At 43.7% G+C, this 25,759-nt stretch overlaps 1 protein-coding gene across 2 annotated transcripts in view; it reads right to left on the bottom strand.

The window, feature by feature from the left end:
- LOC119967486 (microtubule-associated protein RP/EB family member 3-like) overlaps positions 1 to 25,759 on the bottom strand; it is a 124,457-nt gene that overhangs the window by 73,422 nt on the left and 25,276 nt on the right. For both annotated transcript variants that reach the window (XM_038800107.1, XM_038800108.1), the window contains exons 3-4: positions 14,634 to 14,779; positions 698 to 899 (exon numbers count right to left, since the gene is read on the bottom strand). In XM_038800107.1, coding sequence (XP_038656035.1) covers positions 698 to 899; positions 14,634 to 14,779 — 348 coding nt within the window. The remainder of the gene's footprint in view (positions 1 to 697; positions 900 to 14,633; positions 14,780 to 25,759) is intronic.

Below are 25,759 nucleotides of genomic sequence, written 5' to 3'. Positions count from 1 at the left end.
AGCTGTGATATCCTGACCTGTTTGTGTCTCTGGCCATCTCTCCCTTACAACAAAATAATCCATTTTCAGTTCTTCACAGTCCTGTTGCTTGCTTGCTTGCAGCTAAAAAATGGAGAAATCCCTCTTCTGTGATTTTGCACCAAAAGCACGGATGTACAGGATGTACATGACGTCAGTGTACGTGGCGGACGCAAGACCTGCTCTCTGTCACTGCCTCTGGTGGAAAGACTGCATCGTTCACATTTAAAACTCGACTGCGGACGACATTCTCAACTTAAAAGCCGGTTGCGGTTGGTTCTTAAAAGGTGGTCGTGGTCATTGGGCACTTCTACCGTGATCAGTAACGCCGTGACTGATCACTTCGTGCCCCTTCCCGACATACCTCATCCGCAGGTCACAATCCGCAGTTTGAAAAATCCTGCCCTATAATATTTAGCTCTTTAGCTCATTAGACAGTACATTTTTGTATGGTGTAAACAATTTAACACTGATTAACACTTGCTGCAATGCATTCCAAATGCTGATAACCTAGGGTGACAAAGCTTCTTCCAATCTTCCTTTTGAGCATCTTGCATTTATCTTCAGAACATACCCTCTGCATGTGAATTTAGCATGGAAGTAAGAGCATTAGTTATCATTTAAGAGTGTGTTCAAACAGGACACATTTCCAGAATGTAACGGGTAATCAGAAATTTACCTGCAGTGCCCACAGGTCTTCTTGGTTTGTTGAATATGTGGTCACCTGGGTTGTGTGGCGTAAATACATCGTGTCCTTGTCTTGCCAAAACTGGGTCATATTCCTTTCCATCATAGTTTGCATCAAATAATTTCTTAAACCACTGAACAAATTCAAAATTGTCTTGGAACTTTCCTTTCACTAATCTTTCGACTGGAATAATCTGAAAACAAAAACAAGAAATACATTTCTTGTCCAATCTTGTGAGTTCTTATTCTTCAAATTAAACTATCCCCCATATACCTGTGAGATAGAAGAAATCTATTAAATCCTAAATTTTTCAATGAAAAGTATTACCTACGATTTGATTGTCTGTTTTTATTAAGATAACTCTTCAATTATTTTATTTCAACAAATAATAATTGAGTCAAACTTACCAATTATAACATTTTACTTTGTATTGATGTTTTGCTTACACAGTTCAAGCTATGCTTGTTAAAAGACACAGAAACTAGCCCCCCAACATGAAAAAAGAGCAGTGGCAAATTGCATAAAGCATGTGTAAAGCAAAGAGTAAGATGAGAAATTGAACCTAAAGAAATGACAAGAATTTCAAAGAATAGTCCTCATCAAAAAGGTGTGAAACGTTAAGTTTAGACTTTAAAAAGAGGTAAATACATTTGGAATTTGGATTCATCAGTGAGTATAAATAATTTACTGGAATTTTGAAATGAAATGTGTAATGTCCTCCATAAAAGCTTATGTAATTGATCGCAAATTAGACTGGTGGTTTGAAAACTGTTTGCCATAAAAGGGAGATGACAACAAATGAGAAGTATTGTTTGGGAACCAAAGATGTGTAGAGTCCCACGAGGACATGTTCTATGACTTAAACGATAAGAGGATATCTCTGGCAATATTACAAAAATTTCAATGTATATGACCATAGAGTACTTTATTGCACATGGATTACATTCCAAGGGTTCGAGCAAACTAATACTTTATTTTCTTCGCCTGCAATTCTCTGAGTTTCTCTATTAGGTCGTCCTGGCCTGAAAATATTGACAGGCTTTAGTACCAGTGGCCTAGAGGAGTTTCTTCATTTGTGAGTATAAATGGTGAGTGGCAGTGCACCGGTCAACTGGGTAAGTGGGAGTAAAAAGGTCAAAGGAGGACAAAAGCATATATAAACTCTTCAAACAAAAGCAGCCTCTTCTTGATTTTTATATGGGCTAATTCCAAAAGCCCATTTAGGCTGGAAATCAAATCTCAAGTTGAACAATGAGAATATTTTTCCTTTAACAAATAGTGGATGCTAGCAAATGCGAAGCTAATTCCTTTTAAGGAAAAAAAAAACAACAGCGAGTTAAGCATCTGGTTAAATATGGGATTTTTATTTTAAATTTAGAGTACCCAATTCATTTTGCCAATTAAGGGGCAATTTAGCGTGGCCAATCCACCTAGCCAGCACATCTTTGTGTTGTAGGGGCGAAACGCACGCAAACACGTTGGCGAATGTGCAAACTCCACATGGACAGTGACCCAGAGCCGGAATTTAACCTGGGACCTCGGCGCTGTGAGGCAACAGGGCTAACCCACTGCCCCGCCGTGTTGCCCTAAATATGGGATTGATAATAAGGACTTAGAGCAGAGACTTACACATGTATCAAACAAGCTGCTCTTCTAGTGGGTCAAAATGACTGGCCTGTTAAACATAATTGTATGCCTTCGATATACTTGGAATAATATTCTGAAACGTTATTCTGCCTACAATTTGTTTTTATTCCATACTTTGTTACTATTCTTATATCAATGTAATCCCCAGGACGATGGGAGATATATTCAAATACTGATCAATTTTGTATTATGGATTTGCTCTTTCGTTTGACTGACATATTTGCATGGTGTGGGCATTAATAATTAAAACAAATGCTTCAAATGTAGCAGCACCACATCAGTCATCCGGTTTACTTCAAAAGTACAGGAGCAGGAAAGGAAGAACGATGAGATTGTGACGCAATCTGTAGCTCAATTACATGAGACAAATATAGAGTTAGATTTATCTTTCAATTTTTTCCTCTTATACATCCTCACTTCCACTTACCGATCACCGGAGATTGTGACATCAACAAAATATGACCCAATCCCACCTTAAATCTCTCCATCTCTTTCTTCAAGATACTCTTTAAAACCCCCTTCACAACAAAACTTTTGATTAGTCTGTCTATGATCTCTTTCCTGGGCTCAGTTTCGTTTTGGTCAAATTACTGTCCTGAGAATTTTTGACATATTCCTATGATAAAGGTGCTATATAAATTCAGAATGCTCTTGCTGTACTATTCTTTGGAATAGCACTTGCACTTAGAGAAGTATCCACTGTCAACTTACATTAAAATGAAAAATAATAGTGATGGCAGCTACAAGATCAGATTTATTGTCCCTGAATCCAAATTATATGGATGAGGACAAATAATGAAAACTAGTAAGTTTGACTGTTTGAGATCATGAGATCAAAGTTGAGTATGCAAATCCCAAACTGAATTCACTTGGCTGGAAAACGGCTAAGAAAGCTGCTGGACTGTCCTAAAATTCTAACCATTTCAGTACCCAGTTATAACACATGATACTAGAATCCATTGTATAATTAGCATCTGTAGGGAGCCAGAAAGCTACTCAGTTGTACAACCAGTACCAAATCAGAAGACGGCGCACTACCATCTTTTCAAGGTCATTAAAAACTATGTTTTCAAAATAAGAAAAAGTTTTAAATATTATCTAAGGAATGAGTTATTCTACAAAAATTATTTTCTATAGCACAGATTGGAAAATCACAGGTGCCAGTAAAAGCACGCGGGAAAAATGAAACACAACTAAGCAGTATATTGACTTGTGGTTAATATTTCTAGGACTCCAGAATTACCTGACCTGCATCTAATTTATTTTAATTTATTATTCATTCTTGAGGTGTGTTATTAGCAAGTCCAGCATTTGTTGGTCTTGCGAAGACCATGTTGAGTCTTCTCTTTAAAGGGTCATGCCCACGTGGTCAAGACACTTGCACCCTACTGTTAAGTGGGGAGTTCCATGATTTTAAACCAGCAATGAGAAAGGAATGGCAACATGTTCAAGTTGCAAAGATGTGGATTGGGAATCTGAAGGTAATGATGTTCCTGTGTACCTACTGCTCTTGTTCTTTTAGATCAGGGAGATTAAAGATTTTAGTAGGCACTGTCAAGGATGACGACTATGTCCGGTTGTTGTTTGGAATCTGTGAGACACTTCTCCCAACTTTGGCACAGATCCCCAGATGCTAGTGAGGGGAATGTTGCCACTTGAGATTTGTCTTTGTCTTGCCGATGCCTGGGTCACAACCTAGTGGCCTGACTGGTTTTACTCATATTTTCTGCAACTGTTCGATGCAACTAAGAGGTTTCCTGAACCACTTAAGAGGGCAGTTAACAGTCAGCCATATTGTAAGAAGTCTTACAACACCATGTTCAAGTCCAACAGGTTTGTTTCAAATCACTAGCTTTCGGAGCACTGCTCCTTCCTCAGGTGAATGAAGAGGTAGAGTCCAGAAACATATATATAGACAAAGTCAAAGAGGCAAGACGATGCTTTGAATGTGAGCATTAGCAGGTAATTAAGTCTTTACAGGTCCAGAGACTTAATTACCTGCAAATGCTCGCGTTCAAAGCATCGTCTTACATCTTTGACTTTGTCTATATATATGTTTCTAGAACCTTACAGTTCATTCACTTGAAGAAGGAGCAGCGCTCTGAAAGCTAGTGAATTGAAGCACACCTGTTGGACTTTCACCTGGTGTAAAACTTCTTACTGTGCACACTCCAGTCCAACGCCGGCATCGCCACATCATGCCAGCCATATTTATGCCAGATGTTTTTTTTAAATAAAATTTAAAGTGCCCAATTCTTTTTTTCCCCAATTAAGGGCAATTTAGCGTGGCCAATCCATCTACCTGTACATCTTTGGGTTGTGGGGGTGAAACCCACACAGACATGGGGAGAATGTGCAAACTCCCCATGCATAGTGACTCGGGGCTGGGGACAAACCCGGATTTCGGTGGCATGACGCAGCAGTGCTAACCACTGCGTCACCATGCTGCCCCTTTGTGCCAGACTTAAGTCACATTTTTTCCCAGACAGGGTAAGGATGATAGGTGATCTATCTTTAAGGGCATTACTGAACCAGTTAGATTTTTATGGCCTTTCTGGCAGCTTCTTGGCCACTTTTACTGATGCCAGTTTCAATTTCCAGCTTTTTATTCATTTAAAAAATAATGAGTGTAAATTCACAAACTTCAATAGCGCGGTTGAACTCACATGCTCTGAATGACTCATCCAGTAACATAACCACTATGATATTGTATCCGTGTGATCCACACCTAACAAAACAATTCCTTACTGTAATTACTGAATAAAGAACTTCAATTTATGACCATCAGAATTCTCCTTGCCCAGCACAAAATAGATATTAGTAATACATTAACGCTACATAGGAGTATTACTTTGAATTGCAATTGAATCAGGTATTCATTCAAAGGTTACTACCTATTGTAAAAATCTTTTATATTTATTTCAACATGTATCGAGACAAACAGATCATCACTCATATTCAACTCAGGTAGTCCCAGTCTGGTGTGATTATGGTAGTTTTGCCAGTGATTCTAAAAAAAAATCCAATTTGGCAAAACCAAATAATTAAAGCTGCTTCTAACCTCTGAAAACAATTGTAACTAATTCTACATTTCAATCATATATCCGTTACCTTTAAGATACACATGAGGATAGAAGAACACAAGTAGATCATTCAGTCCCTTAAGAATGTTCTGCCAGTCTACTAGATCATGGTAGATGCAAGGCGGGTGACACGGTAGCACAGTGGTTAGCACTGTTGCGTCACAGCATCAGGCTCCCGGGTTTGATTCCCGCTTGGGTGACTGTCTGTGCGCAGTCTGCCTATTCTCCCCGTATCTGCGTGGGTTTCCACCGGGTGCTCCAGTTTCCTCCCAGAAGTCCCAAAAAGACGCGCTCGTACGGTGAATTGGACATTCTGAATTCTCCCTCAGACCAGGCGCCGGAGTGTGGCAACTAGGGGCTTTTCACAGTAACTTCATTGCAATGTTAATGTAACCCTACTTGTGATACTAATAAAGATTATTAGACTGCATATATGTAATATATACTATACATACATATGTAAATGTCGCCACAGGAACATAGGCTGCTCGCCCCTTTGAGAGAGAGCTGACTCGTGGCGATTTAACCTGAGGGTCACTACGCTTCAGGCAAGGGCTGAGAAGGCGGGGCATTCCTGAATAACCTCAGTCTGTACAATTATTGAACCCGAGCTGTTGCCGTTGTTCCGCATCACAAATCAACCATCCAACCAACTGAGCTAACCGGCCCCCAGTCAGCTCTCAAAGTGGTGAACCAATGGTCCTCTGGAACTGTGGTGACATATGTATATGGTGTGTGTGTGTGTGTGTGTGTGTGTGTGTGTGTATCTATACCACATGCACATATATAGATAACTAAATGCCAATATTTCAGCTAATTGCAAGACAGTAATCCATTTGAGCAATTTAATGCATTGAAAAGATAAAGACTGACATCACTGAATGGCATTTCCCAATTTTTTGAAACAGTGCACTTTTCCATTGCTATTGCATTGTGTGAAGGAAGATGACGTACCTTGGTATTGTCTTCCTCATGATTTCAATGGAGTTTATCCACCACATACAGATGAATCAGGTCTGTCATCCAATGGGGGAAATCACAGGACTCTGTCCTTTTAACAATGTTCTTCGCAACAGCCATGTGATCTCCCTCACTCCCACACTGTATACAAGTCAGCGATCCCGATTCCCTCCTTAGGTATTTTTGATGGGGGTGGCTGAAAGTAGACCGAGGTGATACAACGAAGGAGAAATTAAACAAAATTAGCAATCAACCTCCAAGCACTCCAAATCAGTATGAAGACAGTGGGGAAGGAAGACTGAAGCTCTTTATGTGGAGGATAAATGCACTTAAAGAATGAAGAAGAACCAATACCAAAAATAGGTCATCATATTTGCTTCCTCATTTTTATCCTCCACATACAAGCAATTATATCATGGTAGTAGCAAAAATGGAGATGGGCAATTCTGTGATTTGACTTAGACCAGCTTAGAGAACAGATGTAGCAAAGGCTGTATTTTCTTCAGCAGATATATCCAAACAGCGATGTTTAGGAATATCTTGAAGCTCTTCAAAGTAGCTACCTTATAGCTAGTCCTTCTCAAAATCAATCCATTAAGTAGTCATAGATTCAGCAGAATAATCTTTAATTCTGCTTGTAAGTTGCCAAACCAACCAATGAAATATGACAGAGAAATACATTCCATTACCCACTCACAATATACAGCTTGGACGTAAATTCACTTCAGAGTTAGATCAAAGAAGAAAGTAATTATCTAGGGCAACAACTCCTTGATCCAATCCATTGTAATTGCATCCCGTGTTAAAATATTAACAGTGAATGTTGCGATCAACTTCTAAGGAACACAATGGGGCAGAAATTCTGTCCGCAGTATGAGAGAAATAAATTTATGAAACAAGTTTTCATAAAGAATATGAAGGAGATCCAAGAATGGCTGCACTTGAATGCCAAAGTACAATGGTTGCAGCACCAAAACATGTTATTCAGACACTTGTCTCACGTAAATAGCGCCATGAGACCAACTGTTTCTGGTGCAAGGAATTTGATCTCAAGAGTGAAGAAGTGCGCAAAGTTTAAGTAAGGGCAGCATGGTGGTGCAGTGGTTAGCATTGCTGCCTCATGGCGCCGAGTTCCCAGGTTCGATCCTGGCTCTGGGTCACTGTCCCAAAGATGTGCAGGGTAGGTGGATTGGCCATGCTAAACTGGCCCTTAATTGGAAAAACTGAATTGGAAACTCTTAAGTTTATAAAAAAAAGTTTAAGGAAATAAAAGGATTATCACAAGCTGATTATAAAACTCTCTACGTTGAGGACAAAATACATTTAAAGAATGAAAAATCACCGATACCAACGGTATAAAAACATCATATTCACATGATCTGAAAACACCATTGACTGCTTTCAGATAGTGAATCAACTTGGGAAATGAGCCTAGCCCCGCTCATTAATACTGCAGGAATTTTCTACACACGAGAGGTGCCACGCAGAACGGCCAGTAACACAAAAACCAAACATATAGAATGTCTCTAAACAGAATGAGACTGACACCTAATTTGTTGAATAGTTCAAACTTGTCTCCTCAGATTCTCAAACAGCTGTGCGCTCGTTGAATCCTCAAAAAACGTTTATCGCTTGTAGATGGACAAATTTCACTCAATACCTTTGAGTGGTCATCTGTATTTGTAAGCTGCAGAGTATTCATATTTTGGCAGGGTTTCCATTCTTTATCTACTTGAAGAACATTAGAGATAACTTCATTAGATTTTCTGGGCTTACACAGTTAGTCTCTTCGATTGAGGAAAGTAATCCAAATCTTTCCATGCCAAGTTATTGAATCCACAAAAGGAAAGAAGAAAAAAACCTTCTGTTTTCCATATATAGAAATAGCACATCAATAGGCCATAGCTCACTGTACCGTTCAGAATAGATAAGATGGTAATAGGATTAAGCTCAAACAAGATTTACCCTACGCACCAAGGATCTAAAAATCATTTGACCAAATTCAACAAATTAAAATTGGATCACAGAACCATGAGCTTGGAGATACACAAGCATTCCAGCTAAAATATGACAGAGCAGTGTTAGCTACTACTATATAAGATCACATGTGGACACCAATGAAGTACCACTGACTTATCAGCTGCTCAAGCCATGTCTGGGATAAAACAAACTAGACCAATACACACACCTGATACTAACTTGTTAAAACCAGCTCACATTGCGGAAGATACTTATCAAAGTTTAACAGGGGAGAGGTTCTCATTCAAAGATGGTACAACTCGCTCAACATTGCTCTCAGAAAACCAATCAACTTGACAATCCCCATCTCAGATCCAATCTAATGTGGGTTACTCAGGACTAAATATAATGTTCTTCCACATCTTAGGAAGCACCAGAAGTAATTTGTGCTTCTAGTTAGTTTGGAATCTCAACTTCAAAATTTCACTTGAAGTAGAAGCCATTCTTTGGTCCAGAAATCTTTTCCAGTGAGTCAGATTTTCTCAACAAATGCTTCTTGAAAGCTAATTGTCATACTTCTTTTAGGATGCTACACAGATGAAAGACAGGGGGTTCGATTCTCCATTATTGGGACTATGTCCCCACGCCGGTGTCAAAACGGTGGAGTTTCATCCAGAAAAACTGGCGTGAAAGGACCACTAATTCCCAGCCCTGCAGGGGGCTCGTAGGGACCCGGAGTAAATCTCTCAGCTTTTGCTGCAGAAACGGGCCCCCGCACTTCAGGGTTGGAGGCCGCGCAAGCGCACGGCGGCGGCGGCCTCCAGCGGCCGCGCCATGCTCCATGGCGGACGCGGACCGCAGAGTCAGACCCAAGAAAGAGACCCCCCAATCGGCCGCGTGCCCAACCCTCAACCTGTGCATGAACATTCCCCGGTCGCCCATAAGGCTCCCCTAGCCTCCGATCCGTCCCAACCAGGGCGGCCACGGACCGATTCCGCAGCTGCCACGTGTGCATCCCAACCGGCTGGAGCACATTAGTTCCACGCCATCGGGACTTCGGCTGTTCGGGGGCGAAGGATTGCTGAGCGGGCCTCTGGCAATGGTCCCAGGCGGCGCGGCGTACTCCCCAAGTACGCCGCTTTTCGGAGCACGCAGCATCGGTGAACTGCCGCCGGTCCCGATTTCTTGCAGAAACATCGATTCTCTGTCTGCGAATTCACTGCGAGAGTTGGAGTTCCAGCCCAGTGAGTCTGTTGCTTGAAATAGTTAGTGATAAAATATATTAAATTTAAATGAAGCAGTAAATGACAAAACTGAAACTCAAATGTTTATCAGATTGAAGAAGTTTAATAACTTGATGCTGAGGGAAGGACAATAGTACAATACTGTTACTGCTGGTAAACAGAGTGAGAAACACGAGGGAACCTGGATCGAAGTTTTAGATATGCCAAAGGAATAAGTGAGATCTTCCAGCCGCTTGAGGAAGATATGAAGGAATCCTGTGATTTCTGTTGCAAGGTGACAGACCTGATTCATCTGAATATAAAGTATATATGATGTAAGAAAAATGAACAATATCTTTATTTTCCAACGGTGTAATGCCTTGATGAGCCACATGAAGCAAGAATTCACAAAACATTAGTTTTATGCTGTAGCAAAGTTCCTAATTTTAGATTATTTAGATAATTTTCTCAGTACTTCAACATATTTTGTCCATTATATACATTTAGAATCAGTCTATCACAAACCACAAAACCATGAAAGCTCCCAGGACTATACGAAAGAAAGACACTGGGGTGAATTCTCCGCCGGCGGGATTCTCCGTTCCAATGGCAGCGCACCCCCGCCCCCAGGTTTCCCAGTGGCATGGAGCAGCTACAATCAGAAATCCCATTGGCCGGCGGCAGGAACGGAGAATACCACTGCCAGTGACAGTTTTGTCAGCACAACCATTATGACAATTGGGACTAAAGAATCTTCGTCTAGGAAATAATTAAACTCTCTCATCAATTTCAGGTAGTATATTTTGTTAACAACTACATGAATGATTTATTTTTAAATATTTTTTTTGTTTTTTAACATTTTATATATAAACCAAAACAACCCCCAACAAAAATAGCAAAATAACCCCCACATCTACCTATCAACCCCCATATAACTCGAAGAATAACCCCCCCCCCCCAAGCAGCATTTGACGATAACAAGCTCTTTAAAGTGAAGAATAAGTAGACCCCATCTCTTGTGGAACCTCTTAGTCACCCCCCTCAAGGTGAACTTCACCTTCTCAAGATACAGGAACTCCATCAGGTCCCCCAGCCACACTGAGGCACAGCATGGAGAAGCTGGCCTCTACCCCACCAGGACCTGCCTGTGAACAATCAACAAGGCGAAAGCTAAAGCATCCGCCCACACCCCTGTCCGCAGATGCGTCAGGTCCAGCACCCCAAATGTAGAAATAGGGGACTGGGCCCCAAGTCTCCTATGGTGCTGAAAAAAAGACTTCCAAAACGTCTCCATCTTCAAGTAGGGCCAGAACATTTTTGACCAGGCCTATTCTAAACCGCTCACAAATATTCTCCAATCCCTCAATCAACCGTCTCATTCTTGACGTCATCAGATGTGCCCTGTGAAGCACATTTAACTGTATTACCCCCAGTCTCGCACACAAAGGCAAGGCATTCACCCTCCGCAACACCTCACACCACAACTCCTCCTCCAGCGCCACTCTCAACTTCTCCTCCCACTTGGGCTTGACCCTCTCCAACAACACCGTATCCTTTCCCAGAATTCTCCCATAAATCGCCGAGATGATGCCCCACTCCAAGTCCCATCACCCACAACAACCCCTCCAACAACGAGGAGGGAAGTGTCACCAGAAATGTTGGGAAAACCATCCTTGCAAAATCCTTCACCTGCTTATACCTAAAAGCTCCCCTGTGGAAATCCAAACTTCTCTGACAAATCCTCCAACTCGCAAACCGCCCTTTCAAGATTAAGTCCTTCATTTTCACCACCCATCGCTCCTCCCATCCCCGAAACCTAGAATCCATTTTTGCCGACTCAAACAAATGATTCTCATGAATCAACATCAGCCTCGACCCCACCCCTAACTTAAAATGCTGCCGAAATTATTGCCGTCATATCTTCAGCATGGCTACCACCACTGGACCACCTGAATATTTCCCCAAGGCAAACGGAAGGGGCGCCTGAAATCCGACCCCTACAAGAGCATGCCTCCATCCTCAACCACATTGCCTCAATAATAATAATAACAATCTTTATTAGTGTCACAAGTAGGCTTACATTAACATTATGAAAATCCCCTAGTCGCCAAACTCCGGCGCTTGTTCGGGTACACAGAAGGAGAATTCAGAATGTCCATTTCACCGAACAAGCACGTCTTTCGGGACTTGTGGGAGGAAACCGGAGCACCCAGAAGAAACCCACGCAGACACGGGGAGAAGGTGCAGACTCTGCACAGGCAGTGACCCAAGTGGGAATCAAACCTGGGACCCTGGTGTTGTGAAGCAACAGTGCTAACCACAGTGCTACCGTGCCCCCCCCCCCCCCCCCCCCCCAAGCTCCCTACTTCAGCCCTACACCTTCTTGTCGACATTTATCGCCCAATAATAACACAGCAGGTTAACCCCCCCCCCCCCCACCCCACCCAAGACTGCGCCCTCTCTGAAGCACCGTCTTCCGAACCCTTGCAACTGTACGTGCCCGGACAAACAACAAAATCAACTGTTCCAGGCCCATACAAAATGCTTTCGGCAGGAAGACCGGTAAATACTGGAATAAAAACAAAAACTGCAGCAAAACATTCATCTTTTTAGCCTGCACCCGGCCTGCCAATGATCGAGGGAGGCTAGCCCACCTCAACAAATCCGCCCTGGCCCTGCCCACCAGCTCATAGAATTCAATTTCTGGAGCCAGGCCCAATCCCGAGCCACCTGCTCCCCCAAACACAAATGATTTTTACTGTGCACTCAGAATCCAAGTAGAAAATATCTTGCCATGTACTTTAAATAAAATCTGCTACAAATACCAGAAATTGGAATGAGAAATTTAGGCTTTCAATGCTTGGTTTGCTAATACATACATAGAAATAAAATATTTTTTTTCTAGCATTTAATGGTGCAAGCCAATTCATGGAAACAAATTAACTAACTCACTTGAAAGACAATCAATTGCTTAACATTTTAAAAGGATAGAAATTCTCCAGAAACACTTGAGAAATAATTTGAAAAAAAATTGCTGTTGCTATGCTACTATTTTGTTTTAGTGCAACTTATCCAAAATAGCAATTCTTTATACAGATATAAATAGCAATTGAGTCCATATGCAAATTGTCAGACAATGCATTTAGCCATATAATATGCGATGGATTAGTTTCTACCATTTCAATCTTCTCGTGAAAAACTTACTTTTCAGGATATGTTACTGTATATGTTCTTCATCATTTCACATATACTGTTAGTTAGAAACACATACATTTAAAGTGTTGGTTAAACAGCAGCATTTTTGCCATTAAAAAGTCTCTACTATACAAATAATGAGCATTTAGCTTTAAGTTTCTTATTGATGCATTGATTAAAACATTAAACATATAACATGCTTGGCCTAAACAGAACTGATTTGAGCTGGGAGCTATTGATTGTGTAGGGGTCTATTTTCTGCTGGAAGATAGAGATTGTGAAAAAATTGAAATGTTATCTACACTAGGCAGTTCAGGCAGCATCCATCGAGAGAACAAACAAATTGACATTTAATCTGTCCACATTTAATCTGTGGACATTTAATCAGAACTAGAATATATTTCAGATAAGCAACATTTAAAAGGAACAAAGGAAAGGCTGAGGGAACATATTAATCTACAAGATAAACGACCTGTAGATTTCTTGGATGGGAAACAGAGATGGTTAAATAATAGTGCTGATTTTAACATGTGTCAATAAGATTCAAATCAAAGACAGTCAGATACAGGGTGTGAAAGGAAAATAGGGATAAGGCAGACAGATTGAAGTACAAAAACTGGCAAGATGCCTTGGTATAGACTGCCTGCCAGCATGGAACGTACCCACTCGAAGACCTGTTTATATACTTCTCCCAGGTGCTTGTGTCAGTTGAACCTGCTCTGTTTCACTTGATTTTTGTGTTTCCATCACCGATACCTATCTGCCTCCTCTTGAGCTATTTGCACATTCTAAGTGTCTCACAAATGTATTTGATTTCTACTATCCTGTCAGCCATTTTCACTCAAACACTTCACTGATCATATATGTTCCCATATATTTAGGTACATACTTCCCTCAATTCCCTTCGGCTGATCATCTATAATGTCCCTCCAGTTCTGTGAAAGGTTCACAACTGAAATACTTATTTGTCTGATCTCTCCAAAGAGTCTGACCTGAATGTTTTGAACATTGTTTCTGCTTCAAATTTGCATCAACACTTTAATTTTGATTTGTTGAAAATGTTACACATGATCTTATGCTTAGAAAATGCTTTCTGTTGCTCATTATTGTTACATTGCCAAAACATCTTCAGATTCAATACAGGAACAACAGAAAATAATACCATATGTTTGTTTACAGAAAACCTTAAAAATTATTTTTTAAAAAACATTTGGAGTACCCAATTCATTTTTTCCAATTAAGGGGCAATTTAGCGTGGCCAATCCACCTACCCTGCAGATCTTTGGGTTGTGGGGGGTGAAACCCACGCAAAACACAGGGGAGAATGTGCAAACTCCACACAGTGACCCAGAACCTGGGACCTTGGTGCTGTGAGGCAGCAATGCTAACCGCTGCGCCACTCTACAGCCCTTAAAAATGATTTTTGCTGACAAGAACCAATACCCTACTACATAATAATAATATACTCTTTATTGTCACATGTACGCGTACATTAACACTGCAATGAAGTTACTGTGAAAAGTCCCTAGTCACCACATTCTGGCGCCTGCTCGGGTAAACATAGGGAGAATTCGGAATATTAAATCCACCAACAGCACATCATGCAGACATGGGGAGAACGTGCAAACTCCACACAGACAGTGACCAAACCGGGAATCGAGCCTGGGACCCTGGAGCTGTGAAGGGTCCCCGCTGTGCTACCATGCCGCCCAGTAGAGGTGACAGTCCAAGGGAAAATACATAGAGGTGACACATAGAGGTGCCAGCCCAAGGGGAAAAACTTTGCACATGTGACATGAAGAAAGACTCAGCAACTCTATAATTTAAAAAAGTAGTATTTTTCTAAATTTGAGCACATACTTTATCAACATTCATTTTCTTGAAGGCTGCTTGGAGGATTTTAAAATGTTGAATGTATTCATGCTCCAACTTTGCTTGGAATTTGACTTTCTTTAGAAGGACACAGCCTGGAAAGAGCATATCCATAAACTGACAGTATGCTGTTCCTGTTGAGAAAAAACAGCCATATTTAAAAGAGCTGAAATAGTTTTGAAGATTCTCAAGCATTCTATAATATAGGTATGGTTCTACAGATTATTATGATTGCACACACTTAGATTGGACACTATGAGTAATGAAATAACCAGACGTCAATAGTTGCATTAAGTAAGGACGCTGTTGCAAGTTATTTCCATCATCACATGATGTTTCAAATGAAATCATTGTCTTGGAAGAGTTCACATTAGAGAAGAATCTGACAGATTGAGGTACAAGGAGAGTTAGTTGCTATGTGAAAGATGGAAGATCGATCATCCCTGCAGGCTTATTAAGTGATATTCCAAAAGTTAATTACCGAAAAGCAATATATAATACATTACAATACAAATGGTGATGGATATGATAATGCAGTGATTATATTGCCACGCTAGCAATCCAGAGGCCCCAGATGAAGTATATTCAAATTTTACTCTCGCAATTTGATAATTTAAGATGTCTCCAAAAATACTTTCCAGCTGGTTTAGAGTCACGTTCTGTGTAGTGACATCAGCAGAGTGTTTGCGTAGGCTTTGGGAAGATCACCATCCTTAATTGTGTGAGCAACACCCTGAATAAACCTCTCATCACGTTTTACAAAAATCCAGTATGGGCACCTCCATACCTTTGCTCTGTGCATTAACAAGAAATAAAACAGAGGAGAAAACTGGCGCCGAGGATTGAGGCAGGAAAAATCATTTTAAAAAACTTTTTTATCGACTAAATATCAGGAGAAAGATACTATTCTCGAGACCAGACTCACACACAACGTCCGGTGAAGCAATGGCGTTAATGCTAAAAGTTTAAAAATACATTTTGACTGCACCTGTGAGTAAGAAGTTCCGGTGGCATCATTTAGTTGGAGGTCGCACGTCAGGTCGCTCTTGCTAGAGTCTCTGGTTTTTGGACTTTTATGCCCTGTTTCAGGGGTAGTTTGTGAATGAGTTGGCGTGGGGAAGTTATAAGGAAGACATGAAATGTCGAAGACCCAGAAGAAGGGTGCTGGAAAGAAGGGGATGAGCAAACGTCCACGGTCAATGAGTCTGTGAGTCTTGTAGGAAGAAAGATGATGGGGGTTGGATTGTCGGGTGGGGCTGCTCCCCTCACAGTGGAAACTCTGACCGAGGTGATGTCGGTAGAGGTCGGGAGGCTGTTTGCCAAGCATATGGAGGTGCTTCGGAGGGAGATGTTCACTGCAACGGAAGATTGGGTGGAGGCAGCAATTGTCCTGGTAAAGGCGGCAGTGATAAAGACATTGGTCAAGGTGCGGGAGCAAGGAAAGAAGTTGAAAGGGGTGAAGAAGGCATTGTCGCAACATAGCACCCAGTTCACCTTGATGGGTGAGGAGCTGCTGAGGGTGGAGGAGCCAACAAAGAGCTCAGAGCTAAGGCGGAGGACCTGGAGAACAGGTCAAGGTGGCAAAATCTGAGAATCGTGGGCTTGCTTGAGGTGGTGGAGGGCCCCGAGGCTGACTGAGTACTTTGCAAAGACGTTTGCAGAGCTGATGGGAGAGGGGGAATAACCCTCCCACTACGAGTTGGATAGGGCACATTGGTCACTCAGGCCAAAGCATAAAGCGAATGAGCCACCAAGGGCAATTATAGTCTGTTTTCACAGGTTCCACATGAAGGAGAAGGTCTTGGGTTGGGCAAAGCAGAGATGAGAGGTGAAGTGGTAAGGCGTTGGTATACAAATATACAATATACAAATATACAAATATTAGGGGCAGCATGGTAGCATGGTGGTTAGCATAAATGCTTCACAGCTCCAGGGTCCCAGGTTCGTTTCCCGGCTGGGTCACTCTGTGCGGAGTCTGCATGTCCTCCCCATGTGTGCGTGGGTTTCCTCCGGGTGCTCCGGTTTCCTCCCACAGTCCAAAGATGTGCAGTTTAGGTGGATTGGCCATGCTAAATTGCCCGTAGTGTCCTTAAAAAAGTAAGGTTAAGGGGGGGGGGGGGGGGGGTTGTTGGGTTACGGGTGTAGGGTGGATACGTGGGGTTGAGTAGGGTGATCATTGCTCGGCACAACATCGAGGGCCGAAGGGCCTGTTCTGTGCTGTACTGTTCTATGTTCTATACCAAGACCTGACGGTGGAACTGGCGAGAAGACGGGCAATCTTTGGACGGGTGAACGCAATATTGTATAGCAGTAGAGTGAGATTTGGAGTGGTCTAACCTGTGAAGTTGAGAGTGACGCACAACTCAAGGTATTTTTATTTCAAAATGGTGGAGGCGGCGGAGGCATTCATTAAGACGGAATGACTGCGACTGAGATGAGAATTCAGAGTTGGTCTTGGTTGGTTGGGACAGGGATGGTGTTTGTTCTTACAGAGGGCTTTCTATTTGATTGGGGTTTTGTTTCTGTCTCAAATGGAGAGGGTGGTTTGTTTATATTTATTTACACGTGTTTGAAGTTTTTGGTTTGATTCCTTTTTTTCTCTGGGTACAGTTTTGTATTGTTCTTTGATATGTAGGAGTTGGGGTTTGTTGGGGTATGTGGGGCTAGGTTACTGAGGAGGATGGAGCTCTGGTAGGTGTCACTGGATTACCAAGCAAAGGTTGGCTAGTGAATGGGAGCGTGGGAGCAGAGACCGTGGTCATTGAAACCTGGTCGAGCAGGTTTCGATGTACCTGGGAGGTGTGAAAGGTGGAGTAAAGGATCAGGTGGCTCAGGAAGGGTTGGGTGAGCCAGGTGTTTCATAGAACATAGAACAGTACAGCACAGAACAGGCCCTTCGGCCCTCAATGTTGTGCCGAGCCATGATCACCCTACTCAAACCCACATATCCACCCTATACCCGTAACCCAACAACCCCCCCCCCCCCCCCCCCCCCCCCCCCCTCCCCCCTTAACCTTACATTTTTATTAGGACACTACGGGCAATTTAGTATGGCCAATCCACCTAACCCGCACATCTTTGGACTGTGGGAGGAAACCGGAGCACCCGGAGGAAACCCACGCACACAGGGGGAGGACGTGCAGACTCCACACAGACAGTGACCCAGCCGGGAATCGAACCTGGGACCCTGGAGCTGTGAAGCATTTATGCTAACCACCATGCTACCCTGCTGCCCCATTCAGAGTTTCATTCAGAGTTTAATAGTAGGGGTCTGGGGATAGCGATATTGCTGGGGAAGAAAGTGAGGTTTCAGATGGAAAAGGTGGTGGCTGATCATGGGGGGGGGGGGGGGGGTGTAGTGACGGGTTGCATTAGAGAGGAGGTTGGTGGCGTTGGCAAGCGTATATGGTCCCAACTGCGACTATGTAGGGTTTGTGAGGAGAGCGTCGGGTGCCATCCCGGATCTGGATACCCACCAAGGGAAGGAGAGTTTTTCTCCCTGATGCACAAGGTGTATTCGAGGTATGGCTTTTTTGTGGTGGGAACGGCACTGTTGGCTAGGGTTAAGAGGTCAGGGTACTCGGCAATAGTGTTCTCGGATCATGCTCTGCATCGGATGGATGTCGTTTTGGAGAAGGGTGCAGGCCAGAAGCTGGGTGGAGAATGGATGTGCGGTTATTGGCGGACCGGAGCTTCAGTGACAAGACAGGGAAGGTGATTGAGGAGCATGTGGAGTTTAATTGCGCAGGGAAGGTCTCATGGTCAGTGGTGTGGGAGGCTCTGAAGGCGGTGGTAAGGGGGGAGGTGATATTGTTTAAGGTTAAGGTGGAGAGGGAGGAGAGGGAGGAACGCCAACAACTGATAGAAGAGATTTTGGAGGTGGACGGGAGGAACACAGGAGACCCAGACACGGGTATCCGGGCAAAGAGGAAAGAGTTCTAGGCGGGGTTTGACCTAATGTCCACAGGGAAAGAAGTGCTTCAGCTGAGGAGGGTGAGGGGAGCTGTCTAAGAGTAAATTTGCGTAATTGCCCCTTAGTTTCCAAAAAGGTTAGGTGGGGTTACTGGGATAGGGTAGAGGCGTAGGGTGTTCTTTCCAAGTGCCGGTGCAGACCCAATGGGCCAAATGGCCTCCTTCTGCACTGTACATTCTATGATTCTATGAGTATGGGGAGAAGGCAGGGCACATGTTGGCAGGTCAGCTCCGAAGGGAGGGCACGGCAAGCGAGATATTTCAGGTGCGGGATATGGTGAGGGAGTTGGTGGTGGCTGGCTCCGGAACAGATTAATATGGTGTTTGAGGAGTTCTATGCTGACCTGTATAGGTTGGAGCGACCAGAGGAGGAGTGGGAGATGAGGGAGTTTCTGAATGGGCTGGAGTGTCTGAGGTTGGGGGTGGTGGAGAGGATAGGGTTGGAGGAACTTTTGGGGGAAGAGGAGGGGAAGGTGGGTGAATGGCAGGTTGCAGGCAGAGAAAGCGGCTGGGCCCGCTGGGTTTCCGGTCAAATTTTATAAAAGAGTTAAAGATAGGCTGGCGCCACAGATGGTGGGAATGTTTGAGGATGCGATGGATAGGGATGCCTTGTCGCAACAATGGGGAAGGCTTCCATATCACTGTTGCTAAAGAAGGAAAATGATCCAGTGGAGTGTGGGTCATATAGGCCAATATCTCTGCTGAATGCAGATGTCAAGATATTGGCAAAGGTGTTGGTGTTAAAGTTGGAAGTGTGTCTCCCAAAAGCGATTGGGGAGGATCAGACGCGGTTCATGAAGGGAAGACAGTTATCCTCGAATTTGAGGTTGTTGAATGTGGTGCTTTCTCCGGCAGAGGGAGAGGAAAGTAGCGGTGGCTTTAGATGCAAAGGTGTTTGACCGAGTGGAGTGGAGTTATTTGGTGGCGGTATTGGAGAAATTTTGCATTACATCCGGGTACAAGGCAGGGATGGCAGATGGAATACAATGTTGACAAATGTGAGGTTATCCATTTTGGTAGGAATAACAGCAAACGGGGTTATTATTTAAACGATAAAATATTAAAGCATGCCGCTGTTCAGAGAGACTTGGGTGTGCTAGTGCATGAGTCACAGAAGGTTGGTTTACAGGTGCAACAAGGCGGCAAATGGAATTTTGTCCTTCACTGCTAGAGGGATGGAGTTTAAGACTAGGGCAGTTATGTTGCAATTGTATACGGTGTTAGTGAGGCCACACCTGGAGTATTGTGTTCAGTTTTGGTCTCCTTACTTGAGAAAGGACGTACTGGCACTGGAGGGTGTGCAGAGGAGATTCACTAGGTTAATCCCAGAGCTGAAGGGGTTGGATTATGAGGAGAGGTTGAGTAGACTGGGACTGTACTCACTGGAATTTAGAAGGATGAGGGGGGATCTTATAGAAACATTTAAAATTATGAAGGGAATAGATAGGATAGATGCGGGCAGGTTGTTTCCACTGGCGGGTGAAAGCAGAACTAGGGGACATAGCCTCAAAATAAGGGGAAGTAGATTTAGGACTGAGTTTAGGAGGAACTTCTTCACCCAAAGGGTTGTGAATCTATGGAATTCCTTGCCCAGTGAAGCAGTTGAGGCTCCTTCATTACATGTTTTTAAGGTAAAGATAGATAGTTTTTTGAAGAATAAAGGGATTAAGGGTTATGGTGTTCGGGCCGGAAAGTGGAGCTGAGTCCACAAAAGATCAGCCATGATCTCATTGAATGGCGGAGCAGACTCGAGGGGCCAGATGGCCTACTCCTGCTCCTAGTTCTTATGTTCCATGTCCCCCCTTCTATTTGCATTAACTATAGAGCCCTTGGCCATTGTGCTGACGAGCTTGGGGTTGTGGAAGGCGATAGTGAGGGGGGTTGTTGGAACATAGGCTGTCTTTATATGTAGATGATTTGTTGCTGTTTATTTCTGAGCTGAGCTCTTCGGTGGGGAGCATAATGTGGCTGCTCCAGAGATTTGGGACATTTTCAGGGTGTAAGTTAATTATAGGGAAAAGTGAGTATTTGGTGGTCTCTGCTCCAGGAGTGGGAGTAAAGTTGGGGGGGGGCCTGCCATTTTGCCTGGCAGCATCTCATTTTAGGTATCTGGGGGTTCAGGTGACACGGGATTGGGCAGGGCTCTGAAAGTTTAACTTCGCTAGCTTGGTGGAGAAGGTGAAGGCTGATTTGCTACGGTGGGACAATCTCCCTTTGTTGTTGGCGGGCCGGGTGCAGGCAGTAAAGATGAATGTTTTGATGCGATTTATGTTTTTATTTCAATGTCTGCCAGTCTTATTGCCCAACCCATTTTTCAGGGGGTGGAGAGGCTGATCTCCTTTTTGTTTGGGCGGGGAAGGTGGCCAGGGTGAGGAGGGTCATACTGCAGACGGGACAGCAGGCAGGAGGGTTAGGCCTCCCAATACTGTTGTATTATTATTGGGCGGCAAATGCAGAAAAGGTGCAGGGCTGGAGCAGGGAGGGCGGGGGGAGGCTTTGTGGGTGAGGATGCTGGTGGGCTCTTGCAGGAGGTTGGGGTTGCAGGCTTTGGCAATGGCTGGGTCATGGGGATGCCGATTAGGGGGAAATCAGGGTTCGAGCCTGGGAAGATTGATGCAAGGTTTTGGGGGATGGGAAGAGAGGGGGATCAAGGAAATTAAGGATCTGTTTCTCGGAGGGCAAATTGCGAGCTTGGAGGAGTTGGACGAGAAGTTAGGGTTGGCACGTGCCAAAGGTTTCAGGTATATGACGGTGCGGCTGAAGGTTTCAGGTATATGCAGTTGCGGGACTTTGCGAGGAAGGTCCCGACCTTCCTGATGGTGCCTGCCCCCTCGTTGCTGGAGGCATGCTGTCAGTGGGGTGGGGAATCATCTTGGCGGTTTAAGGGAGGATTTTGAAGGAGGATGGGGTGTCCATGGTGGTAGTTAAGGCAAAGTGGGAGGAAGAGTTGGGGTGGTGCTGGATGGGGGGGTCTGTGGTGTGAGGTATTGTGGAGGGTAACGCCTCAACTTTGTGCACGAGGCTGGGGCTGATACAGCAGAAGACAGTGTACAGGGTGCACTTCACAAAGTCTAGGATGAGTCGGCTATTCGAGGGGGTGGAGGATACCTGTGAGCGATGTGGGAGGGGTCCTGCGAATCATGTATATATGTTTTCGTCCTACCTGAAGTTGGAGAGTTTTCGGAAGACGGTGTTCAGCACCATTTCTGGGGTTCTACATGTGGATATGGAGCCCGGTCCCCTGGAAGCCAAATTCAGGGTGTTGGATCGGCCAGAGCTGCAGGCGGCTGCGAGGGCAAATGTTTTTGCCTTCGCCTCGCTGATTGCTCACAGGCGGTTTTTGTCAGGCTGGAGGTCAGCTCCACCCTGTGCCTCAGCGTGGTGGGGGGGACCTGCTGGAGATTTTGACCCTAGAAAAGTTGATGTTTGCTCTGACAGGGGTGTGAGTGATGGGTTCTACAATTGTTGGGGTTTATTTTCGAGAGGTGGTTACCTTTGATTGTTGAGGGGGGATTTGGCGGGTTTTGTGGGGTTATTTTGTCTTGTAAAACTGTTGAAAACTTGCAGAATGAAAGTACTTCCCAAAAAATCTGAGTAAGAAGACCGGCAGTAGGGGAAAACTTGCCTGTTTTGAGGTGAGTAGGGACTGCACACATGGTGAAGCTCAACAGGCTGCAGGGAATTTTCGGAGATTTCAAAGTCTGCAGACTCTGCACGGGCCACTACTCGAGGGAAAAACTGAACTATAGTCAGACAAAATGGGGGGAAAAAAGGTTCTGGTTGCTTGTTTAAGGCAGGTTCTTGTTACTTGTTTTTCAAACCCAGGGTCGCTATCAGTGAGTGGGTCACGGGCGGGTGCCAGGAAGGTCGCAGAGTGATTGGTCGTGGCGCTCCCGATCGTGGAAAAGTGCTCAACAGCCGCGGCCGGCTTTTAGGTTCAGAATGCCACCCTCGTCTGCCAGCAGCCACAACATTTTGCTTTGCTCCATCCGACTGGCACTCAATTATCCAATGGGTGTTTAGCTTTCCTAACATCACTTCTGGCGTCTAATTGTTCTGCTGACCAATAGGAGGAGGCGGGGTCGGTACTTCTGATGGTGGGGCTGTTGGAGCTCGGGGCCTGAGAAGGACATGGAGAGCGGCCGAGTAAAGTTCTTGTGATGATTGCAAATGATAAGTCACGATGCTGGCAGTCAGGGCTTCCCCAAGTACTTCAATGCCTACACCATCACAGCTACATTTTCAGGGATTGCAGCAACTTGTTTGATCTTCAAACTGAGATCCACGAAGAAGGCACCAGCAGCAATCACAGAAAATAAATGGCATGTGGTTCACCTCTGGGGCAGGGCAAGTGGAATTTAAGGACCAGCATGTGAAATCTGTGTGAATGTTTGAAACTTCTGCAGTTGTGTCATGAAAATGGTGTACTATAAATTATCAGTCTTCACAAATGAAACTCATGAGACACCATGTGTTGTCTAAAAAAAAAGAGAATGCCGTTGCATACACACCCTCAGCCAGTGCACAGGCCCAGTGCCCAGCAGGGCAGAATGCCACCTGCTGATGTCAGTGTGCTATCCCTGAACCGTCTCGTCCTAACGTCAGCGTGCTGTCCCATTACTGCCTCCTCCTAACATCAGCGAGCTGTCACAGGACCAAATTTAAAAACAACAGTCTGCGCACCAGAAGTGGTGAGAGAGAGCAGGTCACGCGCCTGACACGTGCACTGATGTCACGCGATCCATGCTTTGGCCACAAAATCCTGGAGGAGAGATTCCTCCACTTTGTAGCTACCAGCAAGAAAGCAACAGGAGTGCGCGAAGAACTGAAGGTGTAATAAGGGACAGAGACACAAACAGGCCAGGATCTCACACCTGAATTTGCTGGAGAGAGAAGATTAAACCCTCAAAACTTCAAAAGCATTTGAAGACTAAGCCTGGCAAGTTCGAGGACAATCCGCTGGATTTTTTTTCAAAGGATGCAGCGAGAGCTATAATCGCCACCACCACTACAAACGGTACCACTAGGTAGATAGATTCTTGATGGGCAAGAGAATCAACCATTATTGGGGGTAGATGAGAATATGGAATTTGAAATACAAACAGATCAGCTATGATCTTGATTGGTGGAGCACGTTCAAAGGGTCAAATGGCCTTCTTTTGCTCCTCTTTTGTTTCCTTGTATGACTTGCCAATCAATCAGCACCCTTTCCTCCTGTAGTTTGAAATGTGATCATTTGAAATTTTGCGTTCTTGCATTGACTACAATTAAAGCTCCAGCGACATATTTCTCAAACCCTTCATTTTCAAAAGCTTATGTGGGGCTATTGGGTTGCGGGGATAATAAGTGTCACAAGTAGGCTTACATTACTACTGCAATGAAGTACTGTGAAAATCAGTGGGTTGTGGGCCTAGGTAGGATGTTCTTTTTGAGGGTCGGTGCAGATTTGATGGGCCAAATGGCCTCCTCTGCATGTAGTAATTCTATGATCTACAATGCCAAATCATCTAGGTGGGCCACGTCATGTGTGGAGGATTTTAAAATGTTAAAAGCAGTGCTTTATAGTGAACCATGCTCCAGGAAGCAAAAATGAGTTGCAACTTTCCAATGGTATAAAAAAACATCTAAAAAGACAGCTCTATCTGGTTAACACTGATCAACAAGTGTGAGAGAAAGAGGCTGTCAACAGAGACAGTTGGTGACAACCAGGAAAGCAGCCTACATGTTTGAAACAAACAATCATGAGGCTGCTGAAGGAAAGCAGACAATGGAAGCAATCTGATTGTACCAGAATCCTCCCCAAACCAGAAGTTCTTGTGCTCTAACTGTTCAAGGGTTACAGGAAAAGAACTGGCCTTTATAGTCACCTACGATCATGCCAACCACCATAGACAAGCCTTCCCATATCTTCAACTGCAAACAATCTGCATTTATGACAGCAGATTACCAACAATGCAGTTTCCTGTCATTCTTGCTATACTTTTTAAAATTGGATTTGACTTAAACATATCCTATAAAATCTTTCTTTGCTTCATTGTTCTTACCATTCTATTGTTCATTCCCCCTTTTTACAGCCGGTTTTACTTTTGATTTAATTTCTCTAATCCTCACAATGGAAAATACCATGTAGCTTCATCACCTCTGTACAGCTCCACATAATGTCCTGCTGAATCCCTTATTAGAAACATTCCTTCTGGGACATTTTGCTTTCAATTAGAATTACCATTTTGCCCTCAGTTGCTAAAACTCATTTATAAGTAACTATCTTTCCTTCACATGGAGTCTTCTCAAAAGGCTGTTAAAGTTATTTCTAATATTATGTCTTGAGAATATACTTGCAGTGACTGAGAATAGCTTCTGGCTTTCTTTTAACCTTTTCACTATATTTTAGAATTGAATTATTTTAAGGCATTTGAAACGCCGAAAATTAATATCACATACTGCAGTGAAATAGTACATAGAAATAATAATAATCTTTATTGTCACAAGTAGGCTTACATTAACACGCAATGAAGTTACTGTGAAAAGCCCCGAGTCGTCACAGCCTGTTCGGATACGCAGAGGGAGAATTTAGAATGTCTAATTCACCTAACAGCACGTCTTTCGGGATTTGTGGGAGGAAACCGGAGCACCCGGAGGAAACTCACGCAGGCACAGGGACAACGTGCAGACTCCACATAGACAGTGATCCAAGCCGGGAATTGAACCTGGGACCCTGACACTGTGAAGCAAAAGTGCTAAGCACAGTGCTGTACTTAGCCTATCGAGACTACTCCACCATTTAATCAGTTCATGGTTGATTTGTAACTTAGTTCCATTTATCTGTCCTTGATCCACATTGTTTGACATCTTAACCGTTTAAAATTATCGATCTGTCTTGAAACTTTAACTGAGCTCAAACCAGAGCCTAGAGTTCCAGATTTCCATTACCTTTTTTGAAACTGATTCATGATCTCCCTCCTGAATCTACTCGGTCACTTTAAGACTGTAGTTCTGGGTTACCTCAGCAGATAAATTGTTTCAATTTATCTACTCTCGCAAATCCCTTTATCAGTTAGAACATGTCAATTAAATCACCCCCCAAATTTCTAATTGGAAGGTTTATGAAACCTGCCCTCAGAATTTAACCCTTTAAAACCCAT

The sequence above is a fragment of the Scyliorhinus canicula genome, chromosome 6, assembly GCF_902713615.1.
Source record: "Scyliorhinus canicula chromosome 6, sScyCan1.1, whole genome shotgun sequence".
In the NCBI taxonomy this organism is placed as follows: domain Eukaryota; kingdom Metazoa; phylum Chordata; class Chondrichthyes; order Carcharhiniformes; family Scyliorhinidae; genus Scyliorhinus; species Scyliorhinus canicula.
The sequence above is the reverse complement of the archived record's forward strand: the minus strand, read 5'-3'. Positions and strand labels throughout refer to the sequence as shown.